At 42.9% G+C, this 22,991-nt stretch overlaps 2 protein-coding genes across 4 annotated transcripts in view; one reads left to right on the forward strand and one right to left on the reverse strand.

The window, feature by feature from the left end:
- The window catches only part of RNF175 (ring finger protein 175), a 48,483-nt gene that overhangs the window by 2,459 nt on the left and 23,033 nt on the right, over positions 1 to 22,991 (reverse strand). For 2 of the 3 annotated variants that reach the window (XM_045880264.3, XM_045880266.2), the window contains exons 4-8: positions 16,139 to 16,293; positions 11,633 to 11,740; positions 7,979 to 8,099; positions 3,803 to 3,933; positions 672 to 773 (exon numbers count right to left, since the gene is read on the reverse strand). In XM_045880264.3, the coding sequence (XP_045736220.1) occupies positions 672 to 773; positions 3,803 to 3,933; positions 7,979 to 8,099; positions 11,633 to 11,740; positions 16,139 to 16,293 (617 nt within the window). The remainder of the gene's footprint in view (positions 1 to 671; positions 774 to 3,802; positions 3,934 to 7,978; positions 8,100 to 11,632; positions 11,741 to 16,138; positions 16,294 to 22,991) is intronic. The other variant, XM_064585193.1, reaches the window with a different exon arrangement.
- Positions 20,804 to 21,297, forward strand: LOC123848156 (large ribosomal subunit protein uL15-like). Its single transcript, XM_045880267.3, has one exon. The coding sequence runs from the start codon at positions 20,836 to 20,838 to the stop codon at positions 21,280 to 21,282; it is 447 nt and encodes a 148-aa protein (XP_045736223.1). The 5' UTR covers positions 20,804 to 20,835; the 3' UTR covers positions 21,283 to 21,297.

A 22,991-nucleotide genomic window follows, 5' to 3' on the forward strand; every position in this document is an offset into this window, starting at 1 on the left:
AGTTCACATTTGGGGCTTTTAAAATTTCAATTCCAGGGGCACCTGGGTGGCTCAGTCGATTAAGCATCTGTCTTTGGCTCAGGTCATGACCCGGGGGTCCTGGGATCGAGCCCCACCTTGAGCTCCCTGCTCAGCAAGGAGTTTGCTTCTCTCTCTCCCTCTGCTGCTCCCCCTTCAAACCTCCGCTATGCTCGCTCTCTCGCAAATAAATAAATAATAAAATCTTTTAAAAAATTTCATTTCTATTCTAGTCTATATGTTTGTCTACCCATCCACTCATCCCATCCACTGTCATCCACCTATTTGCCTGCGTACCTATCCATCCATCCATCCATCATCTATTTATAGGTCTATCATCCATCTCTCTAATCCTGCCATATATTTACCTATCTCTTGCAACATCCCATTACATTTCCACTAAAGTGCTTATAGTGGAATATATGGAATATGAAGAGTAGAATGTATCTTTTTTGGCATTTAAGTTCCTAGCCAGAGTAGTAACATGGGCCCAGGGGAGAAAAGAGACCAGGAAGTCGTTTTGAAATAAATGGCTAGGGAAAACAAATATTTCTGCTAAAACTGTAATGAAGAAAATGAAAATACAGATTGAAGAATGCATTACCAGGAACATTTAAGGTAATACTTCAAACTTTTTTTTAAAAAAAGGATACGGGTTACTGATCATCCTCTTCAAATCAACCTTCTCTTTGCAGTAAGGGCAAGTCTGCTTTTTACCAACTATACACCAACCTCGGATGCAGAATTCGTGAAAGCTTAGGCATCTTGTTAGGGAATTTTCTAGATATTAAAGGGCAAGGTCTGCTTCCTGATGGCATAATGGAAATGACCCCATCTGCGGGGAGGAAGTCGAGGGTGAGAGTGGCTGTCAGTCGTGACTTGACTGTACATCACTATCTAAGGAAGATTCTGCAGGACGATGGAACCCCCAAGGACTGGGAGCTTGCAGTCAGAGCTGCCATAGCTTTAGGACCCTGAAGAGTCTATACTGCTCTTTGGCTTTACTTGTTCTTCTTGCTTCACTTGAGCCTCCCAAGATTTAAAGTAGATAAAGAATATGAAAGTGCTTTTTTACAGTAATATTTTATGTAAATGTATCATGGCATTTCTCTGCCTCGCTGACTGTGCTCTTCTTAGGCGTTCACCATAGCACTTCCCTGTTCTACTTTCTGTGCATTATTCCTTACCTACTATGTAATCAGACTTGTCTGAGGCACTTAGACAAGCTTCAGTTATCTGTAGTCATAAACCGCAAACTTAACGCATATTTCTGTTAGCTTCATAAGTCCTACCTCAAGTTTTTTTTTTTATTACTGATGAGTCACTTACTTTTAATAGACTATAAACCTAATAAAATTCTGAAACTCTAGGCATTGACAGATTCATTTGTATATCTCGCCTTGTCTGCAGAGTTTGACCCTTTGCCCCTAAAGCTGAGAGCGCATCCCATGTTTTCCCACAGCAGCAGGGGAATGCTCCTATTAGAGCTCATATCACATTGTATCATGACATTCCATGCGCATACACGTCTCTTCTGGACCACCGGCTACCTGTGGGACCACGTCTCATTCTTTTCTGTCCTCAGCACCTTAAGCAGTGCCGAAAGGCCTATTTATTAAATAAATATTTGAGTGAATCACTCAAAACCAATTACTTTTGCAAATATATTTTCTCGGGTTCCACATTGTAGATTTGAGCAAAGTGATTAACAGTAATGAGATCCATCCTATTGATCCATCCTACTGGTTTATTTATTTCTACAGTTGTTGATCCCAGTGTGGCTCTCTGGATCCAGATCACACGATTTTTCTGACTAGCCTGCTGTCACCCATGTGAACAGCAATGATGTGGAAATTTCCTCCCTAACAAATGGAGGACTGTGAAGTGTAGACAAGTCAAGGCCATGTATACAGGTCCTCAATATAGATCTTTCTGCAACTAAGAGTTTCCACTGTTTTATGTTCTTGGAATTGGGTCATTTTTGCAATAGGCTTGAATTAACATAAAGCGGTGTATTATAGCAAAGATTTTAAACCCAAAGCCCTTACAGCCCTTTATTCAAAAGGGCTGGAGTACAGCCCCATCTTCTAGATAGGTATAGAGGTCAGGGGTCATGGAGACAGCATTGAAATGTCCACCTCCTCTTTAATATTCTCTGTCTCATCTTCAAAATCTCGATGCTGAAAAGTCTCCAAGGTGGCAGAATTGCTGCAAAGCAATATTCAGATTCCTTCCACTGCTCCACCTTGATAATAGGAGTCATGTTTTCCCACTCCTTGCTCATATGATTCATGCTAAAGTGGGCCATTAATAATGCTCCCTGCAAAGCAAATTTAAGGGTGACGACATTTTAGATTACATATGCACACATGTACAACAATCCCTAAGCGCTTTTAAAGGTGGAAAGAGAAATTATTTCCACTTGCAAATGGCAGAAAGGGCTCTAGTTCAACATTTGAAAAGTAAATCACGTTTAAAACTAGGGCCAGATTTGGAAAATTTCTTCCAAAGAAGGATAGTTTTTTGGGAAAGGTATCACACTGAGAGGCCACCATAGAATTCCATGTGGGATACCTTTGTGTTTCTTATCTTAAAATAGTAAGGCTTAAATGCTGGAGTGAGGGGTCCTATTACATTTCAGATGCATTTAGTCCATTTTTTACCTCTCAGGATTGAATAAATGCAATCTGTCCAAATTAAACCAAATCATAGGCACTGCATGTCTAGAGTATTACTGAGTTAGGTGGGCTTCAGAGGCGAAAGACAGGTGGCTTAACCGCCTCATAATGCCAGAACTTTGAACTGAGTGTAGAGCAACATTATCAAATTGATATTGACTATAAAATAAAGATAAATGACACCTTCTTTCCCCTGTATTTACAAAAGAATTAAAATACTGATTGTCCGCCAACCCAAACATGACTTTGGTCTCCAGAGTTATATGCTGGGGCAGCATGGGCTGCTTGGCTTGGGGCTCATGATCCCAGTATCTTTCCACATATTGAGGTCTTCCTCCACAGTTACTGGAATTCCCAAAGAATGCTAGTTTCCAGGCCCAGGCTTGTCTGGTTCCTAACACCTAAAGATCCATCAGCCATTTGGGGCAGAACTCACAGGCAGTCCTCTGTCAAATGGTCCAAGAACTGGGTGCTCAAGGTTTGGTCCCTCCTTCTGTAACCAAAGGTATCCTGCTGCCTATGGCCTTGTCCTCTTTCCAAGACCAAAGCGGATACTTGGCTGTCCCCACTACCAGTGTGGACACAAGCACGTTCCCAGGATTATTTCCAGGCACAGTCTGCTGTGTTCAGTCCTGTGAGACTCAGACCCAGGCTCCGCCTGGAGAGCCCTGAGTTCCTCCCTGCACCCGAAACTCCACTTTTTCTCACCCCCAAACCCTTCTCTCCCTCGTCCTTCTTGGCTATCTGTTCACTTACAGCTTTGCTAACTTTCCCAGCCAGAGTCTCGGGCACATGCTGCAGCTTTTCTAGTCCGTATGGCAGTAAGATTCAGTTTTAAAAAGGCAATTACTAGCAGAAGAGCAGCAGTTCATTTTTCAGCAGGGATTATCAGAAAGTCTCAACAAGAGAGATGGTGGAGGATCAAGGCCTGGGGTTTGGGGGATGGGAGCTAGCTCAGCAAGGCAGAGGAGATGCTGAGAGATGGAGGAGGAGGAGGAGGAGGGGGAAGGGGTGAGTTACCAACTCCCGTGACCAACACAGAGTATATGAAATTGCCTCCCATCACGGCTTGATGAAGCCTGTATGGCTTCCTGTGAAAAGGATACACATGATTGCATGAAAGCTGGTAGGTGTTCTCAGTGAGCCCTTCTTCATCGAGCTCCACAATGATCTGCCCACAGACGGCACAGACGTTGTCTGACAAGCTCCTTGTGGGCATCCCACTGATGCTATAGAACTGTTGGGGAAACACACAGAGCACTGTTGGAAAAGAAGGCACGTACCATTCCTTCTCTGAACACAGGGAAGCCACTGAGTCTGTACTGCTCCTTCCTTGGTTTAGAACTTGAAACACTCTTCCCCATAGGAATGCTTCAGTAGGGTCAGGGTCTCCAGGCAAGAACCCACTGAACCCCGCGTGGACCCAAAGCACATGGCTAACTATGACCTCCAATTCAACCTCCCCAATGAGGAATCCTTCAAGGGGAAAAGTCTTTTATCCAGGGCTGTAGTTCAGAGCTTTTTAAGGAAGCTTTTTAAGCTTACCTATAGCCTGACCCTTTCTCTTATTCTAGAGATTAGTGCACAGGTCTGGAGTAAGCTGAGGCATCGCTATATTTTTTAATTCCCATGTGATGAGAAGGAGCACACAGACTAACCCCATTGGGTGCAATGCTTTTAGAATTCTAACTTGGGATACCTGCATCTTTCTAGTACTGAGGATGAAGAATGATTCCAATATTGGCAGCACATTAGAATCCCTAAGAAGCTTGTTTCTTAAGATTATTTATTTATTTGAGAGAAGGAGAGCACAAACAGGAAGAGTAGAGGGAGAGGGAGAAGCAGACTCCCTGCCGAGCAGGGAGCCCGACGTGGGGCTGGATCCCAGGACCCGGAGACCATGACCTGAGCCGAAGGCAGACGCTTAACCCACTGAGCCATCCAGGCGGCCCTAGAATCCCTAAGAAGCTTTTTTTAAAAAAATAAATACTCATTGAATAATTGTTTTAGACTTAAAGAAAAGATATGAAGATAGTACAAGCCCCCATATACCATATACCCCATGTCCCCTATTATTAACATCTTACATTAGTATGGTAACTTCGTCACAATCAGTGAACCAACAATGACACTTACTATGAAATAAAGTACATACTTTATACATACTTTATTCAGATTGCTTAGGTTTTTTTTTTTTTTTTTTTTTTTTTAAGTCTAATGTCCTTATTCTGTTCCAGAATCTCATCTAGGATACCGCTTAGGCTCCTCTTGGCTATGGTGGCTTCTCAGACTTTGCTTTTTTTCAATGACTTGGACAGTTTGGGGGGAGTATCCTGTGGAATGTCCCTCAATTGGAATTTAGCTGGTGTCTTTCTCTTGATGACACTGAGGTTATGGGTTTTAGGGAGGAAGATAACAGAGGTGACATTCTTATCACACCATAGCGAAGGTACATGCTATCAATATGACTTATCACTGTTGCTATTAACCTTGATCACCAGGCTTGTGGCAGTGTCTGTCAGGTTTCTCCACTATAAAGCTACTTTTTCTTTCTTTCTTTTTTTTTTTTTTTTAAGATCTATTTCTTTATTTGAGAGAGAGAGAGTGCGCACACACAGACGGAGAGGGGGGAGGGAGAAGCAGAATGCCCGCTGAGCAGGGAGCCCGACATGGGGCTCGATCGACAGGGGGCTCAATCCTAGGACCCTGGGATCATGACCTGAGCCGAAGGCACACGCTCAACAGACTGAGCCACCCAGGTGCCCCAAAGCTACTCGTTCTTTTATTCCTTCCTATTCTGTACTCTTTGGAAGGAAATCACCATGAGCAGCCCATTCATAAGGAGAGGGGCGTTATGCTCTCACTGTCAGTGAGGTTTCTCCAGAGAAAAGGACCTGATAGCGTGTGTGTGTGTGCGTGTGTGTGTGCGTGTGTGTGTGTGTACCTAGACTAGTGTTCGGGTGTTTGGTCAAACAATTGAACACCTTAGCCTACCCAGTTAACACAAAAACCTTAACCATACAGCCATCTTAAGGTTGGAGTACCTACATAAGTTAGGTGGAATTCTTCTGCATAGATTTGTCTGTTCTCCATTCATTCATTCATTCATTCATTTGTTCATATCAATATGGACTCATGATTATTTTAGACGTGGGGTTATAAGCCAATGCTGCTGCAGCTTCTACTGCTATTACTACTACTGTTTTGCTGCACACGTCGTTCCAGCTTTGGCCATTGGCAGCTTTTTCAGTTGGCTTCTGTATCTTTTTGAATAACCCTCATCATTGTGGTATTTTTTTTGTCTGGTTGGTTTTCCGAGCACTTCCGTTAAGGAATTGTCCTCTGGCAATACAAGATACTCCAGGCACATTTGTATGTTCCTTGCCAAGACCTAGAATCAACCATTTCTCCAAGGAGCCCTGGTTCCTTTTATTGTAGAATGGTATTAGAAAAGATCTGGGCACAAGGTGTGCTCCTTGCTACAGGGGTGACGTATTTTTTAAGGAGTATGGCTTCTGGCTTTTGCTGGAGGAAGTAGGAGTGGAAATGTTCCCTCCTGTGCTCACCATAAGCATTATAAAAAAGGCAGTTGTCCCATAGAGGACGCATGGCAGAGGAATTCCCAAAAGTAGCTTGTTCCGGCATCTCACCACAGAAGTGGATTCCAGGCTACAGGAAAGGAGCAAGATAGAGCCTACATAAATGGAGAAGGGCAGGGCGCCTGGGTGGCTCAGTTGGTTAAGTGACTGCCTTCGGCTCAGGTCATGATCCTGGAGTCCCGGGATCGAGTCCCGCATCGGGCTACCTGCTCAGCAGGGAGTCTGCTTCTCCCTCTCCCGCTCCCCCTCTTGTGCTCTTTCTCTCTCTCACTCTCTCTCTCAGATAAATAAATAAAATCTTTAAAAAAAAAATGGAGAAGGGCAGATGGGATGGGGATGAAGTTAGGGTCATGTCTACTTAGTCTTGCCCCATAAATGGAGAGAGGGAAGAACAGTCCTGAATTATACTCTTCCCTTGCCACTCGCACTAGCTTTTCCATTTCGTATCTGCTGTGTACCCAGAGACCAGTAGAGGGCAGAGACATGGAATTCTTGACACCACTGGGTCATCCCTGGAGCCCCTGTGAGTTTTAGAGATGCGCGTAGTTTTAGAGATGTGTCAGGCGTAGATGAATGCTTCTAATATCTGAATCTGGAATCCATCTAACCAGAAAGTAAGTCTATTTGCAGTTTACGCTTAAGAGAGGTTTTTAAAAAGCTATTAGGGGCATTTTTAAAATTTTATACAGTCAGAATACATTTGGCACAGTTTTTGTATCTTCTACTTCTAATGCTGTATAATGATAACTGATCTTTATGAGGAGTAACCCTGAGGCACTGATGGAGTCCAGAGTACTTTATGTACATCAAATATGACTTTCTGTGTTAGGCAGATAGAAAGGTTTTTATTATTATTAAATTTTTCCTAATCCTTTCCTTTGTTTTTTTTTTAGAGAGATGGGAGGCGGGACAGAGGGAGAGGGAGAGAGAGAATCTGAAGCAGGCTCCATGGCCAGCACGGAGTCCAACGTGGGACCGGATCTCACAATCCTGAGATCATGACCTGAGCTGAAATCAAGAGTTGGACGCTTAAACGACTGAGCCACCCAGGCACCCCTACTAATCCTTTCAATGTTGGCAATTGGAGTATGCTAGATATGGTTGCTTCCAAATAATTATTTTATTTAAAAAGAGGCCTTTGGGGGTGCCTGGCTGGCCTAGTCGGTAGAGCATGTGACTCTTGACCTCAGGGTTGTGAGTTTGAGCCCCATGGTGGTGTAAAGATGACTTAAACATAAATAAATAAATAAAAAGATGAGATGCCTTATTTCCCAACCACTTTATATAAATAAGGAGTATATTTTTAAAGCAATTAGCAAAGATAATTTTTTTTAATTTTTTTTTTTTTTAAGATTTTATTTATTTGCAACAGAGAGAATGAGAGACAGCATGAGAGGGAGGAGGGTCAGAGGGAGAAGCAGACTCCCTGCCGAGCAGGGAGCCTGATGTGGGACTCGATCCCGGGACTCCAGGATCATGACCTGAGCTGAAGGCAGTCGCTTAACCAACTGAGCCACCCAGGCGCCCAACAAAGATAATTTTTGATGCAAGGAGAATCAGGGAGCAGCTGGCCTGGGAGAACCAAAAAAGATCGATGTATTTCTGAAAACGGATGCAAACGTGTAAGATGAGACCATTTCTCTGTGTGCTGTAGTGATTTCAGAGAATGAAAGCAACACTCACCCCTATCGTAGAGGCCATGTAATCCGAACAGATCTCTGCAAAGTCTCTCCCCATTACACCATAGTAGAGGCCATAGAACAAGGATACGATGCCAAAATCCATGGAATCTCTAGCCTTGATTCTATTGAAAACAACAGTGTAAGGTAAAATAAGAACGTGGCATTTGGGGGGCTCGGGAAGGGCTGCAGCTTAGAGGACATTTCCTGCCAGGGTATCTAACAGAAATTTGATTACTTGATTTAAAAAAAAAATGTTTTTAAAGAATTTTAAATTCTCTAAATTCCCCTCAGATTTTACTACTCAGTGACAAGTGGATAAAGTAATTCTTGAGAGGGTCTTCTAACTAGCAGTTCTCAAGCTGGGCTGTGCAAAGAAAGGCCTGGGCAGCTTATAAAACTGTGCCCCCTGAACCCCAGACCAATGACATCAGACTCTCTGGGGGTGAAGCCTGGGCAGCAATATTTTTGGAACCTCTCCAGAGCCAGGTGATTCCAGTGGGCAGCTAACCTTAAGAACCTCCTTAATAGAGCAGTGGTTCTCAGCCTTCAATATAGATTAGAATCACCTGGGGGAGATTTAAGACTGCTGATCAGGAGCTGAACTGTAAGTGGCCTGGGGTGGGGTCTGCAGAGCATTACTTTTCATTCATTCATTCATTCATTCATTCATTCATTCATTCATTCATTCATTTGACAGAGGGAGACACAGCGAGAGAGGGAACACAAGCAGGGGGAGTGGGAGAGGGAGAAGCAGGCTTACCACAGAGCAGGGAGCCTGATGCGGGGCTCGATCCCAGGACTCTGGGATCACGACCTGAGCCGAAGGCAGACGCTTAACGACTGAGCCACCCAGGTGCCCCGCAGAGCATTGCTTTTTAGAAGTTCCTCAGGTTGGGAATCCCTGCTATCAAACTTAGATTTTACAGAAGGCTTTCAAAAGTTTACTTCCCTAACAAATGCTGGAGGTAGATAGGATTATCCCCACTTTGCATTTGAAAAAGTGGAGATTTAGAAGAAATGATATGCTTAACATGACAATTGGTACTAGGGCTCAAGCTCCAATTTTGAGGCCCTTGGCTACTGTGCCCTAGTTGCTGTGTATTAATCAGAAAAAAAATTTTGCAAGTTGGATCATATTTCAAATATAATAGGATTCTCTATGATAACCCCCACCCCAATTTTTAAAAAGATTTTATTTATTTATTAGAGAAAGAGAGCACAAGCAGGGGAGGGGCAGAGGGAGAGGGAGAAGCAGGCTCCCTGCTGAGCAGGGAGCCTGGGATCATGACCTGTGCTAAGGCAGACGCTTAACCCACTGAGCCACCCAGGCGCCCCATCCCCACCCCATTTTTAAGGGAAATATTTCTTTAAGAAGTGAACAATCAGGGGCGCCTGGGTGGCTCAGTCGTTAAACGTCTGCCTCCGGCTCAGGTCATGATCCCAGGGTCCTGGGATCGAGTCCCGCATCGGGCTCCCTGCTCAGCGGGGAATCTGCTTCTCCCTCTCCCACTCCCCCTGCTTGTGCTCTCTCCCTCTCTGTGTCAAAAAAAAAAAAAAAGCAAAAACAAAAAAACAATCAGCCCCTAATGTAATTAGCTCCTAATTTAATGAATCTTAATCATTGTACATATGGTTTGTTATATCCGTCAACAGTTTCAAATATTAGCTCTGCACCTGGGTAGGATCTGATTGAGTCAGGCAGCGAGTGAGAAGTGGAGGGGAGCTGGGTAGTCTGTCTCTGGAAACCTTTTCTGGTTGTTCTGTGCTCAGTTAGTTTGAGGAGGAAACGGTACAGGCAGAGAGCTTTGTAGACTTCGAGGTACAGATCTTTTGGTGATGTGAATTGGGAATTCCAACAAAAATGATGGCTTTATTCTCTCAAGATCTGCCTGAGTATATTTGAGAATTGGGGCAATGGGGAGGAATGAAGATTATCTTCTCTCCATGTTCAGGGGAGGATGTATTATAATCTAACTGATAAAAAGTATAGTGACAGATTTGTGGTTCCACAGAAAAGAATCTTAAAACAGTGATAGTCAATAACACTAAGGAGTGAAAAAATAGTTCTTTCCCAGCCTGAAGGGTTAAGTTCTTGGTGTGCCTCATTGTAGGAGAAGTCATGGCTAAGGATCTTACAATCTTATGGAAAATAGTCTTGGGACAACTATAGGCTCAGTGATTTCATAAAATCCTTATGAATATTTTTACAGTCACTAAAACAAAGTTATATAGATGGTATGCTGAAAAAGGAAACCAGGGTCTTTCCGTACACAAAATTATATAGAAATCATAGATCTGTACAATTATTTCTATCCCTTTCCTGCTAGAAAATGGTGGGAGCTCCTGCTCTGAAAGTGACATGAAATGCTTATAAAATCAGTGATGTTGCCATAGGAAGAGTCCTTCCCCTCAGGGCTGACACTCCATCCAATTTCCTTCCCTATTTTATGAGTTAAGGGTCGCCAATCTCTGCCTTTCAATTTCTGTTAAGGTCCCAGAGACTTAGAGGAACTTCGACGTGAGAGATATTCTGGGGAATTTTTTATTTGAGCTGCTTCCCACAGCTGTGTGGTAGGTCGTAAATTCCCTTTCCAGACCACAGGTTGATTACACGGCCATGGCTCTGCCCATGAGAACCTTCATCCACAGCACATCTCAGCAACCATCCTTCTGGTGGGAGCTCTGTTCTGAGTTACGATTATCCTGATTTCCTTGACTGCTCCCAAGACTTTCTTGCTGTTATCTCCTTACCTCTCACTCAAGTTCTAAACACTTAGTTTTGTCCTTTTCTGACTGTCCTCAGGAAAAGGGATTTCATGGGTACCAGAAACAAAATTCTAGAGCAGTGCTGTCCATGGCAATACAGAAATATAGATTAAAAATTTCCTAGGGGTGCCTGGGTGGCTCAGTTGGTTAAGCGTCTGCCTTCGGCTTGGGTCATGATCCCAGGGTCCTGGGATCGAGCCCCACGTTGGGCTCCCTGCTCAGCGGGGAGCCTGCTTCTCCCTCACCCTCTGCCTACCGCTCTGCCTACTTGTGCTCTCTTTCTCTGTCAAATAAATAAATAAAATAAAAAGTCTCCTAGTAGCCACATTAAAAAGAAACAGGAAATAATTTCACCAATACACCCCACTGTAGTTCAACATGTAGTCAATATAAAAATTATTTTTTCATACTTTGAAATCTAGTGTGTATTTTATAGTTGCAAAACACTTTATTTCATATTCCAGGTGCTCAATAGCCACATGATCTATCATATATTGCACTGGACAGCATAGTTCTAGAGGTTTTAAGAAAGAAGATACATACAAGGAAATGACACTTCAGAATTTTATGGAGGGGAAATTTGTAGTTCAGTAAGAATTACTCTACCACAAATGTAAGCCTAATTTTAATGGCGATCTTTAAAATTTGCCTATCAGATAGTACAGATTTTCTTTAAAGCTTATAAATTGTGAAAATTTTTTATTCTCTAGGGTTTCCTCTTATGCTTTTCTGGTTGTTTCCACCAATGACATTTACTCTACCTATGATATCTGCTATAAACAATGTGGGCATGGAACATCATAGGGCCAAATACTTCCAAATACAGAGAATGTGGCCAGGTGACTGTGGCGCGCTTGGAGATATTAAGGTCTTAATTGGAGATACTTACCTGAAAAATAAATTGAATCCACACATTGTAAACATGATAGCCAAATAACCCACAACACCAAATGCATAGCTGAGTTTGTAGATTAGAAGAAACCATTTGTAGACCAATCTGTGGAGTGTAAAATGGGGAGAAATACAGAACATGATATATTATATTTTATCTTCCTCAAACATTTTTGTAAGTCAGTTTTTAATTTCTAGAATTCTATTTTTCATGTGATATACACCAGTAGTTTATATCTGCTAAACTCAATAATAATCTACAGTTTTGTTTTTTTTTTTTTAGATTTTTATTTATTTATTTGAGAGAGAGAGAATGAGAGACAGAGAGCACGAGAGGGAGGAGGGTCAGAGGGAGAAGCAGACTCCCTGCCGAGCAGGGAGCCCGATGCGGGACTCGATCCCGGGACTCCAGGATCATGACCTGAGCCGAAGGCAGTCGCTTAACCAACTGAGCCACCCAGGCACCCTAATCTACAGTTTTAATACATCAACAAACTATATAAATAGTATGCACACGCATATACAAATTCATTGTAACTTATTTATGTTACTCAGATAAGAGTGATCTTCAGGGATGGTTTCTCTATCCGGGACCCTGCCTCCGCATCTCTTTTTTGGCTCTAGGGTTAGCTTAGAGTGGCTTTGGCAGGAGTAGCTTGGAGGTAAGCAAAAGATGAGCAGAGAAGTCAGGAGGACGGGACCTCCTCCCCCAGGAGTTTCTGCCCCCTCCTGCTCCTGCCGCCCCTCCACCCCGCAGCCCCAGGGCAGATGTCGTTGGTAGTGAGCTCAGCCTCATCCCAAGTCCTCTCCACTCACAGAGTTCCTCCCCTAGCCCTGGGATGGAATCACAAGTGAGCCTCCTGCTATGTGGATCGGTCTTCTGTGTATCCCAGCATGTACCATGACCACCTTTAATGCCTTTCCTTCTTCCCACGGGGTTGAAATGGAGAAGTGGGAGATTGGGGATAGAGGGGAAGGGTATAGATGATCTAGAAGGGAGCCCCATACCCTGTTTGTTTCCCTTATCCCTGTCAGTAAAAGCCCTTAGAAAAACTACAGAAGGGCCTGCGTGGCTGCTTCATGCCTGGGAGGATGTGGGAAGAGGTGGGGAGCCCAGACCCACTGGGCATGTGTCACAGGGCAAGGTTCTGCCCCCTGGAACTAGAAGAGGTGGTAGAAGGAGAAGGAGCAGCTGGGTGCTGTCCTTGGCGCCCAGAGAAAAGAAGGGGGTGGCTGGACTGTTCCTCCCAAGCAGGAGGCCCTGTTTGTCTCTCAGCTCTTTCCCTCTGGTTCTCAGAAGCCCCTGTTGCTGCCTTTCACAGCGCTCTTCACTCAGACTCGCACTCCAGAGACTTTACCACACCGTCTCACCTCCCACCTCTGGAGCCCTGCCTCCAACTCTCTCACCTCTCCCGGCTTCCTCCCTGTTGGAGCCTTTGCTCCAAATGCTTACGTTCTATGATATTACTGATGCAATGTTTGGAGGTTATTTTAAAAGATGCCCTGCTTCACTGAATTCCAGGCCCAAGGGACCTTCTGAAACATGATGCTTTCCATGGGAGTTGGTGGGCTGGCTTGAGACAGGAGTTGTCATTCAGATCGTTTCTGTGGGTGAAAGGTTTCCCCACTTCAGGCAAGTGGCTATGGGGGCCACGCCCCCTCCTCTCCTCCTGCAGGTGTAATCCCGCCCCGCGGGACGGGTCCACCCAGGGGAGTTTCGTGAAGCCGGAAACTCGCAGACGCTGCACAAGGTGGGTCAAGTCGCTCTGAGCCCTTTGTCATCTCTAAAAGGGGCCAGAGAGGGTTCTGTGTGTGGGGGGGTCTTTCTGCCACAGTGACTCCTTGGGCTGCCCATCCTTTTGATTTGCCAGGGCCTCGCGGTCTGGATCACTGCTTAGTGCAGCCTGGTGGAGGAGGAAGTTTACGTTGCTGAAAGGGGTGACGGTGCGGAGAGCCGCCAGCTCTGAGAGGGCCTCCCCCTCCGCCCCCACAGCACCCGCCCGCACCAGAGTGGGGGACCTAGAACCCCACGCGTACTCCGACTCAACGTACCCTCTCCGCACCTTGAGGGGCCCCTCTCAAGGTTGTGCCGGCACCTCAGGCGTTCCTGACTTTTTGAACTGCCGGGTTTCTCTGTGCCAAGCGATTTGTTGACGTCGTGAAGACACAGCATGATGTTGGGAGCAGGGGTTTTGCATTCTGTAGCCTTTGGTATGACTCTGGACTCCCCCTCCCCGTGACTGCTGTGGGACACTGGCCACTACTTCCTACGATTGCCCCATTTATAAGGTGCGGATGATGACACTAGCTCCTAGGGTAGTTCCGAAGGTTGTGTTCATGTGCAAAAGCCTCGACACAGTCAATGCTTAGTATGTCATGTAATTATTACAGATGTGTTAGATTTTCCAAATCCCCGCCACCCCCAGATCTTCCTGCTTATTGGGGGTACACGTTTCTAGAACACTAGAGCCCAGAACCCCCTTGCTACTTAGATTATAACTGGAAGGCAGAGAAACCAGATGAGGGCTTCAGCCTCCACAAAGGACAGCTTGGCCTGCAATTGATGTGGGCAAGCCAGGCTCTTTGTGGCCGGTTTGTGGCCTGTTTTTGAGCCTGAACCCTATGCGGTAGAGAGGAACCTCACTTCCCCTTCTCTGTTATTCTGACCCACAGTGAGGGCTTGATATACTCTGGGGGAGGAACAGCCGGGTTTTAAACCGCATCGGTGCAGGCGACCCCTCCCCTTGGGTTTGCCTTTGCACCACGCTGATTTGCTCTGACCAGTTTTCCTAGCCTGTAATGAAATCCTGTTTCCAAATGGAAAATACCTAAGAAGTGACTTACCTATAATATGATGATTAAACAAAGATCCATAAAGATCTTTAGGACCTGCTACCTCTCATAAACAAGAACTTTATCCAGACTGCTTCATCTAGAAGAAAAGGGATCCTAATTAGCCTTTCCCATTGTCATCTCTTCAAATGGTGGCTAGGTCTTTCCTTAAACGTTAGTGGGGCGTGTTGGCTCTCAGGCTCTGCCAGGACTCAGAGCTTGCAGGCAGAAGAAGCTGAAGTGGGTGCACGAAGGGCAAGGGCCCCTGGCCATCTGGGATAAATGAGGCGTGGAGTGTAACGAGGCATCATTTGCGTATTCCTTGTCATGACGTTCCTCTGCACTGAATGAGCTGAGATGCACAGAAATACTGTGTTTACCTGGGTGATTCATTCTAAGTGGAGAAGTGAACTAGTCTCACTGAAATACAGTATAGATTATATCCAGGGAATGAAAACAAGTACATTTTGGTTCATCCAAAATTTGGATCACTTTCACAAGTCTTAAGTAACTGACAACATTTTTTAAGGAGAAAGTGTGCCATATGTCCGTGTGCTGATGGGCAAGCCAGGCCATACAAAGACTGTCTAAAACCCCAAATTGGCCAGTTTGGGAGGTCTCCTAACACCACCCCAAAGCTCTTCCCAAAGTGGGATTAAATTAAAATATCAACCTGAATTTATTTGAATATCAATCTTTTTTAAAAATTACTTTTTTAAGCCATCTCTACATCCAGCATGGGGCTTGAACTCATGACCCTGAGATCAAGAGTCACATGCTCTTCCAGTTGAGCCAGCCAAGAGGCCTTTGAAGATTAATCTTTATCATTACATTTATTTATCTGATTTCTCACCGCATACTTTATCTTCTCCAAAGTAGAAGGAAAAGTTGATATTTGTCTCTCCCACATTTTTAGAGGATTAAGAACAAACATCTGAATGGCTAAATACTCATAAAAACATTTCACAGGAGCTTATGATTTATTCTTCAACAAAGATCAAAATTTGACATTGTCCTATTACCATGTAACACTTCACACATTTTCTCTTTATCCTATTTCAATTTTATCTAGATTCAGATTCAGATTTTATCTAGAGAACAAAGAGAGCAAAAGCAAACGTAGGGGCACATTATAAGATTATAAGCACTTTGGAAAGATTTGTAGACAATATGATGGAATTATAGAAATGTCAAGAGGTTGGCAATGGTAATTAAGATGATCATTGGAATATTAAAGCCTCATTTGTTATGAGAGGAATAAGTTGTCCATTGCTTATGATTTATCCGATATAAAATACATAGTTGTTAGAAATACAAACATCTAATTCTTGCTCTATTATAAAAATGTGTGTAACCCAACTTATATGGAGTCAAACAAAATGCTGAGCTGAAAATAAATATGCAAATAGTGCTCTAGAAAGTTTAAACAATACTTTCACTTCTCTTTCTTCTGGCTTTCATCTGAAGTAATAAATGTTATAGGTGTGTCTGAGTCTCCATTAAATAATGAACATGAACTAACAGCAGTATAGCTAATCTCTAAATAGTTCTGCTACTGAAGGCAAAAGAAGTGTAATGCCCTCCTTCCCCACCTGGGAAAATGGAATTAAAGTACACTTCTTAGTGCTTACAATAAAGAGGATGTCAGAGAAGGGACGAATGGAATACATACCTTGGTGTTCTCCCTGAGAGCGGTTTTCGGGTAGCTTTGAAGAGGATGTAACTGGTAATAACGGAGAACATTCCCCACATAGACAGAAACCGCCACCAGTAAAGCTTTATCGTGAAATAGAGAGGGACAACCCACATCTGCAACAGTGTCACCAGCTGTCAGAAAAATGAACAGAAAGTCTCTTTCAATGACTGAGGGCCCAGAATGTCAAGTCCACTAGTAAATGATTCTGAAGCTACTCTGGGGAAACCACCTCTGCCATCCCGTCTATAACATGCAACTAGCTCACCATCCAGCTGTAAGCTCTTCTATACATGCAAAGTTTTGGAGGGACTTGGTATGATCCTCTGAAAATTCAAATGGGAAAGAACCCAAAATATTCTTTTTTTTTTTTTTTTTACCTCTTTTCGCCTAGATATTTCAGATGAAAGCAACTTTGGGCTTCAAAAGCTAAGTGACTTTGGACAAATGAGTCTCACTTTTGTTGTAACATAGGGGATAACAATGCCTGCCCTGCTTGCCTGTGCTGACTGAGGTGGGGATCAAACCATCACAGATGGGAAAGTGCTCTGGAAACAGTATGTAATTCAGGGAGCCAAGCGGCTGTTTCTTCTATCATGAGCACATGTACAAATGCACAGTGATGTCAAAGGAGGAAGTGACGTCACAGCAGCTTCTGGGACCTCTTTTGCCTGCTACCCCAGTACATCCTGCAGGGTTAACCCTGGAGTCCCAACTGTGGGACCCCCTCACCCCCTGGACTATTCGATATGCAGCCCATCTTTTTGTTTCTGGCCTTTCCTTTTTAGGTACTGGTGCCTCTTCCAGGCAAGCCAAGATGTGGAGCAGACTCTTTCCTGTTCATCTGTGTGTAACTCCTTGCGGCCTTTACCACTGACCTGAGTGCGAGCGGCCTTCAGAGGGTTAAGTTGGCTGGCCCCAATCCCATGTGGCAGAAACAGGAGGGGCTGAGCTGCCGGCTCATGCGTCAACTTGATATGGTTACCACAGTGACATGCCCATTCCTTAGATCAGGCTGAATACCAGCTATCCCTTCTCTTGTGAAAAGCAGATAGGTTTAAACAATAGCCAAAACCTAAGATCTTTTATGTTTGATCACATGCAGACTAATCACCTATGATTTGCTCAGCACCAACGTAAGAGGGAGATGGCAAAGAGGGTTTGTCTCAGGTGCGGACGTTCGTTGGTGGTGGCACCGAGCAATGCTCTGCTGAGGGGGATTCTGAACCCCGGGGCCTGGTGTAAAGAGTACCATGATTGGTTAATTATGTCTGCCTGTGAATGTGGAAGGAGTTGTTAGAGCACGCATTTCATACATTTGTCATCTGAGTAGAACAAAGACTGATGTCATTTTTAAAATTTTTAAATTATTTTTATTACTTTCTTCATCTTTGTGATAAAAGGAGGCAGCTTAGAAAAAAAAAGCCTCTGGATATATTTTTTGGGTCCTTTAATAAGGTCTCGGTTGTAATAGCCTTAAGGTCAAGAACCAAAATTATGTGATAAGACTTCAAGATGTCCGTGAAAAAGAAAAGGCCACAGCCATTCCTCTTTCCACATCAAATAAGAAGACACTTCTGAGGTTTTTCATTTTTTTTATTGCTTCGTCCCCATAAACGACCTGATCTGAAGTCTTTTGAGAGTTGCCCTAAATCTTTGGGAGAACACTAGGGTTGTTACTGAACACATGTACTTGAGCAAAATTACACATGGAACCAATCTGAGGGGACTATCTGGAGCGTTTGCGGGAGAAAATATCCCTATAACCTCCTTTTTATGTTTTCAAATTCCAGGCAGGACTTTCAGGGAAGAGTATTCTTTACTCTGGCCTGAATTAGTCAGATGCAGACATGCCTCCTTTCATCAGGCTTCGCAGATACTGTGTTCCTACAAATGGAAGGTTTGTAGCAATCCTGCGTCCAACATGTTTCCAGCAGCATTTGCTCGCTTTGTGGTTCTGTGTCACATTTTGGTAAATCTGGCAACATTTCAGGCCTTTTCATTATTATATTTGTTACGGTGAGCTGTGATCAGTGATTATAACTCACTGAAAGCTCAGGTGACAGCATTGTTTTAGCAATATTTTCTAATTAAGGTATGTACATTGTTTTTTTAGATGTAAGGCTATTACATACTTAATAGACTAGTGGATAGTGTGAACATAGCTATGATATGCACTGGAAAACCAAAAAATTCATTGGACTCGCTCTCTTGCGATACTTGCTTTATTGTGGTGGTCTGCAACCGAACCTACCATATCTCTGGGGTATGCTTATAATCGCTTTAATTTTCTACCCTACCTCCTGAGTGTGGTTATAGTGAATACATGAGTTAGCACCTTTATTTATGAAGTCAAGATGAATATATATCTAAATAGGACAGACAGGCTTTACGGAAGGAAGTAGAAGACTGTTCCTGAGGGCCGGAAACCACATACCAAGTAAGACTCAACACAGACCTACTTTAGCACTCAGCACTAGTAACTGTGACCCTCTGCTCTTGATAGTAAAGGTGTGCGGTGCCTTAAAAGAAGATCACACCAGTATTTGGTTCATTTATTTCCTATAGCTGATTTTGGAGATAGTTATCTATGATAAATGATACGTTTTCTGGCTTTTTTAGTTCATTACTTCTGATATTAAAAAGAAAATGGACATGAACTCCATCTTTCAAAATCTGATCATCTGTCTTTAGCATTTTTCATCTTTCTGTCTTAACAGTTCGATTGATCTTGAGCTCAGGGTACTGTATGTAGGTGATGAATCATTGAATTCTACACCTGAAACCAACATTGCACGTATGTTAACTAACTAGAATTTAAGTAGAAATTTGAAAAACAAACAAACCCCAATTTGATTCATCTTTACATTTCCCCCGTTAAAATCCTGAATTTTTAAAAAATAGTAAGTCAGTTTGTTTTAATTCAGCAAACTCCCATGCCTCTATATTTTATACTTTAGATCATAAGGCAAAATAGACAAGACTAATACATTTCCTCAAATCCATGGAGTTATTATAATCTATAATATTTTGGAGCAATGATTGGATTATATTTTTATAATACTAGTTCTCCTTGTGCATCTATAAGTACAACCCATTTCTAGAAGATCCCAAATTTCTCTTGATGCCTGGGTTTGATTAGCAGTGAATAACAATGTTCAAATGTATACAAACAGTACTTTTTAAAAATAGGCCCGAGAGATCAGAAATAATAGAAAAGCAAAAAACCATTATATCAGGAATGCAAATATGTAATTTCTTAATTATCTTTAAAGTGCCGTATTTTCTCAACACGTAAGAGGAAAGATCAGAAACGTGCATTAGGGATTCAATAATTGTAGAGGTCATTTTGAAATGAGGGCCACATTTCATATCAGTTTAAAAGATTCTTCATCAATTTCCAGAGCAGTTAAAACTTTTCCTTTTTAATATCAACTGCCACATATGAAATGTAGGAATTTGGTGCCTCATAAATAAATACACAAAATATGTGAAATCGAGGTGCATGCATGCAAAGGAGGAGGCCTGGCAGCTGGGACACATTAATAATGCCAGAGGGGTCACCATCTGGGCATGTGCATATAAAACACAGCTGCATTCCTGGGAAGGGCAGCCTGTGCATCTGGATCACATCACCAAATGTTCTCCCCACCCACACGTTGTGGCAGAGGAATTTCCTGATGAATCAGATGCTGCAAAGGTACCATGCTTTTTCTTGAAGCTAGGCACATAATGAATCTGAAAAGAATAGCAAATCAATTCAAAACAAAGATAGCTTTTTATTTGCCTAATTATACAGAATGATGAATGGATCACACAACATAAAAGAGAGAGAGAGGGAAAGGGAGGGAGGGAGGGAGGAGAGAGAGAGAGAGGGAGACAGAGAGAGAGAAGGAGGTAGGGAAGGAGGGAGGAAGTTATGTGTTATTTCCTTTGCACTGCAAATCCCTAAGTATTTGCAGCCATTTGTCCCTGTGTCTGTGTGTATTTGCATAGGTGGAGATGGAGCAAAGAGCAAGGAGATGCCAGAGGTAAGCAGGAAATTATCAAGTAAATAAATGGCTCCAGGAAATACTGCCGCTATTGTTAGTACAAAGGCAATGAAGGAGTGTGGACATAAATCAAACAAGTAAAAGGACGGAATCTTGGCACACGAAGGGCCATTATAAATTCACTTGGTCCTTACTTCTACCTTCAAATCAATTCAGACTGTTGATTTTGCTCTTTAAATTCTTAAAGGGGATTCTGCAATGTTATGTATGTATGAAACTCGTATGTATTTGTGTGTTGTCTCATTTTAAAAAGAGGCAGGCATAAGGCTTTACTGGTACAGTAATATGTTCTAGTGTTTCACAGCTATTAATAGGCAGGAAGTTGATTTAAATAGAGCAATATTTCAGTCTGTGGCAAATTATTTGCCTGTATGTTGAGGCAAGTTAACAGTGTGTCTGAAGCACAAATCCTGTGTATGGAGTCATCAGGCCTTCTCTTGATTTGAAGGGAAGTACAAGGATTCTTTTTCGGCACCTTCCCCCTATTTCCTGCAGATACGGAAAGTAGGATATAAAAAAGGAGGTAGAGAGGGTGGTGTTGAATGAGATTTTTTTTTTTAATTAAATGTGTTACAAAAATGCTGTTAAAAGCGTTTAGAAAGCTTTTCCGTCTGGGCTGCCGACATGCCATCCAGACTGAGGAAGACCCGGAATCTTCCGGGCCACGTGAGCCACGGCCACGGCCGGGTCGGCAAGCACCGGGAGCACCCAGGAGGCCGGGGTAATGCTGGTGGCATGCATCACCACAGGATCGATTTTGACAAGTATCACCCAGGTTACTTTGGAAAAGTTGGTAGGAGACATTACCACTTAAAGAGGAATCAGAGCTTCTGCCCAACTGTCAGCCTTGATAAACTGTGGACCTTGGTCAGTGAGCAGACACGGGTAAATGCCGCCAAAAACAAGACTGGAGCTGCTCCTATCATTGATGTGGTGCGATCGGGCTACTACAAAGTTTTGGGAGAGGGAGAACTCCCCAAACAGCCTGTCATCGTGAAGGCCAAATTCTTCAGTGGAAGAGCAGAGGAGAAGATTAAGGGTGTCAGGGGCGCCTGCGTTCTAGTAGCTTGAAGACATGTTTGGACGGGGTTCATTAAATGCTAACAAGTGCTTTAAAAAAAAAAAGCATTTAGAAATAATTTAACTCTGAAGTTCTGCCATGTCCACACCATATCAACACTATGATCAGGAAAGAGAAAAATTCAAATATCCAGATGCTCTGTGTATATTGTACTAAAACTGTGACTCTTTGGTAACAGCCAGATATTTAGTAGTATTCCAAACAAAATAAGAATTTTCCACTTCCGATCTACTTTCTCTCTTCACTTTTTGACATCACGTAGGAGCAGTTAATGTTGTATTTTTAAACTGTTTTCTAAATAACATGTTTCCTTTGCTTTAGGTATTTATAATAAGCTGCTCTGACATACACAGCTCCTACAGACCATGGAACAGAATCTAAGACAAATCAGACGGTCACTTCAGAAGATAGACATATTTCTTTTTTTTTTTTTTAAAGATTTTATTTATTCATAAGAGACAGAGAGAGAGAGAGAGAGAGGCAGAGGGAGAAGCAGGCTCCCCGCTGAGCAGGGAGCCCGATGTGGGACTCGATCCCAGGACCCCAGGATCATGACCTGAGCCGAAGGCAGACGCTTAACCATCTGAGCCACCCAGGCGCCCAGACATATTTCTTAAAAGCTGTAATCTGAAAATGTTTTCAGCATTTTGGATTAGTCCCCTCACCTCTGAAATACATGATCCAAATTATTCATGAAATAATGTGAAACTAATACTATTTTATATATAGTAAATAATACCTTCAAGGCGTAAATAAATAATAAGTAACCTGGCTCCCACCATCTGCCATCTATTTACTTAATTGTTTCCTTCCAGGATACATACGGAGCAGTATCGGAATTGTTAATCCATACTCTCAAAGGACCCTTTTATCAGTGAGGTACCCTGCTCATGTGCAATTCCTATTGCCTTAATCTTACAGACTCTTCTGTTTTCCAGAGGGACTTAGAGCAGCACCTTTCCCCACTAATTCCCTTCAGTGAGGTTGTTTCATACATTTGTAATGCAGTTAGAGTCTCTTGTCACCATCCTCATTTACGGAGGATTCTCTAATCTCCTAAATGAATTTTTAAAAATCGGCAGGTCTTAACCTCCCCTCTGTGTGCTGTACTGTTCAATGGGATTTGACAAACGCATACAGTTTTGTATCCACCATTACCATATCATGCAGGTCAATTTTACAGCCCCAAAGTCCCCATTTCACTTGTTTGTTCTTCCCTTTTCCTTCCTTGAACCGTTGATAGTCAACGATTTATTATGATCATGCCAGTGATCTATGGCTTTGCATTTTTCAGAATGTTATATAATTGGAATCCTACAGCGTGCAGGCTTTTCATATTATCTGGTTTAACCAAGATTCTTTCATGTCTTTTCATGGCTTGATGGCTTATATCCTTTTACTGCAGACTAATATTCCATTGTATGGATATACCACAATTTGCTTATCTATTCCTATTTTGAAGGACCTCTTGGTTGTTTTCGGTTTTGGGTAATTATGAATAAAGGCACTATTAAATATTTGCAGGCAGGTTTTTGTGTCAATCTAGATTTTCAGTTCAGCTGGGTAAATACCTAGTAGTGTGATTGCTGGATCATGTAGGAAGACTATGCTTAGCTTTGTGGGAAACTGCCAAACTGACTTCCAAAGTGGCTTTAGCATTTTGCATTCCCACCAAGATTTCCTGCTTTCTGCATCCTCA

This window comes from Mirounga angustirostris, unplaced genomic scaffold (genome assembly GCF_029215605.1).
Source record: "Mirounga angustirostris isolate CCGP_5_RB_7025 unplaced genomic scaffold, mMirAng1.0.hap1 SCAF_2, whole genome shotgun sequence".
In the NCBI taxonomy this organism is placed as follows: domain Eukaryota; kingdom Metazoa; phylum Chordata; class Mammalia; order Carnivora; family Phocidae; genus Mirounga; species Mirounga angustirostris.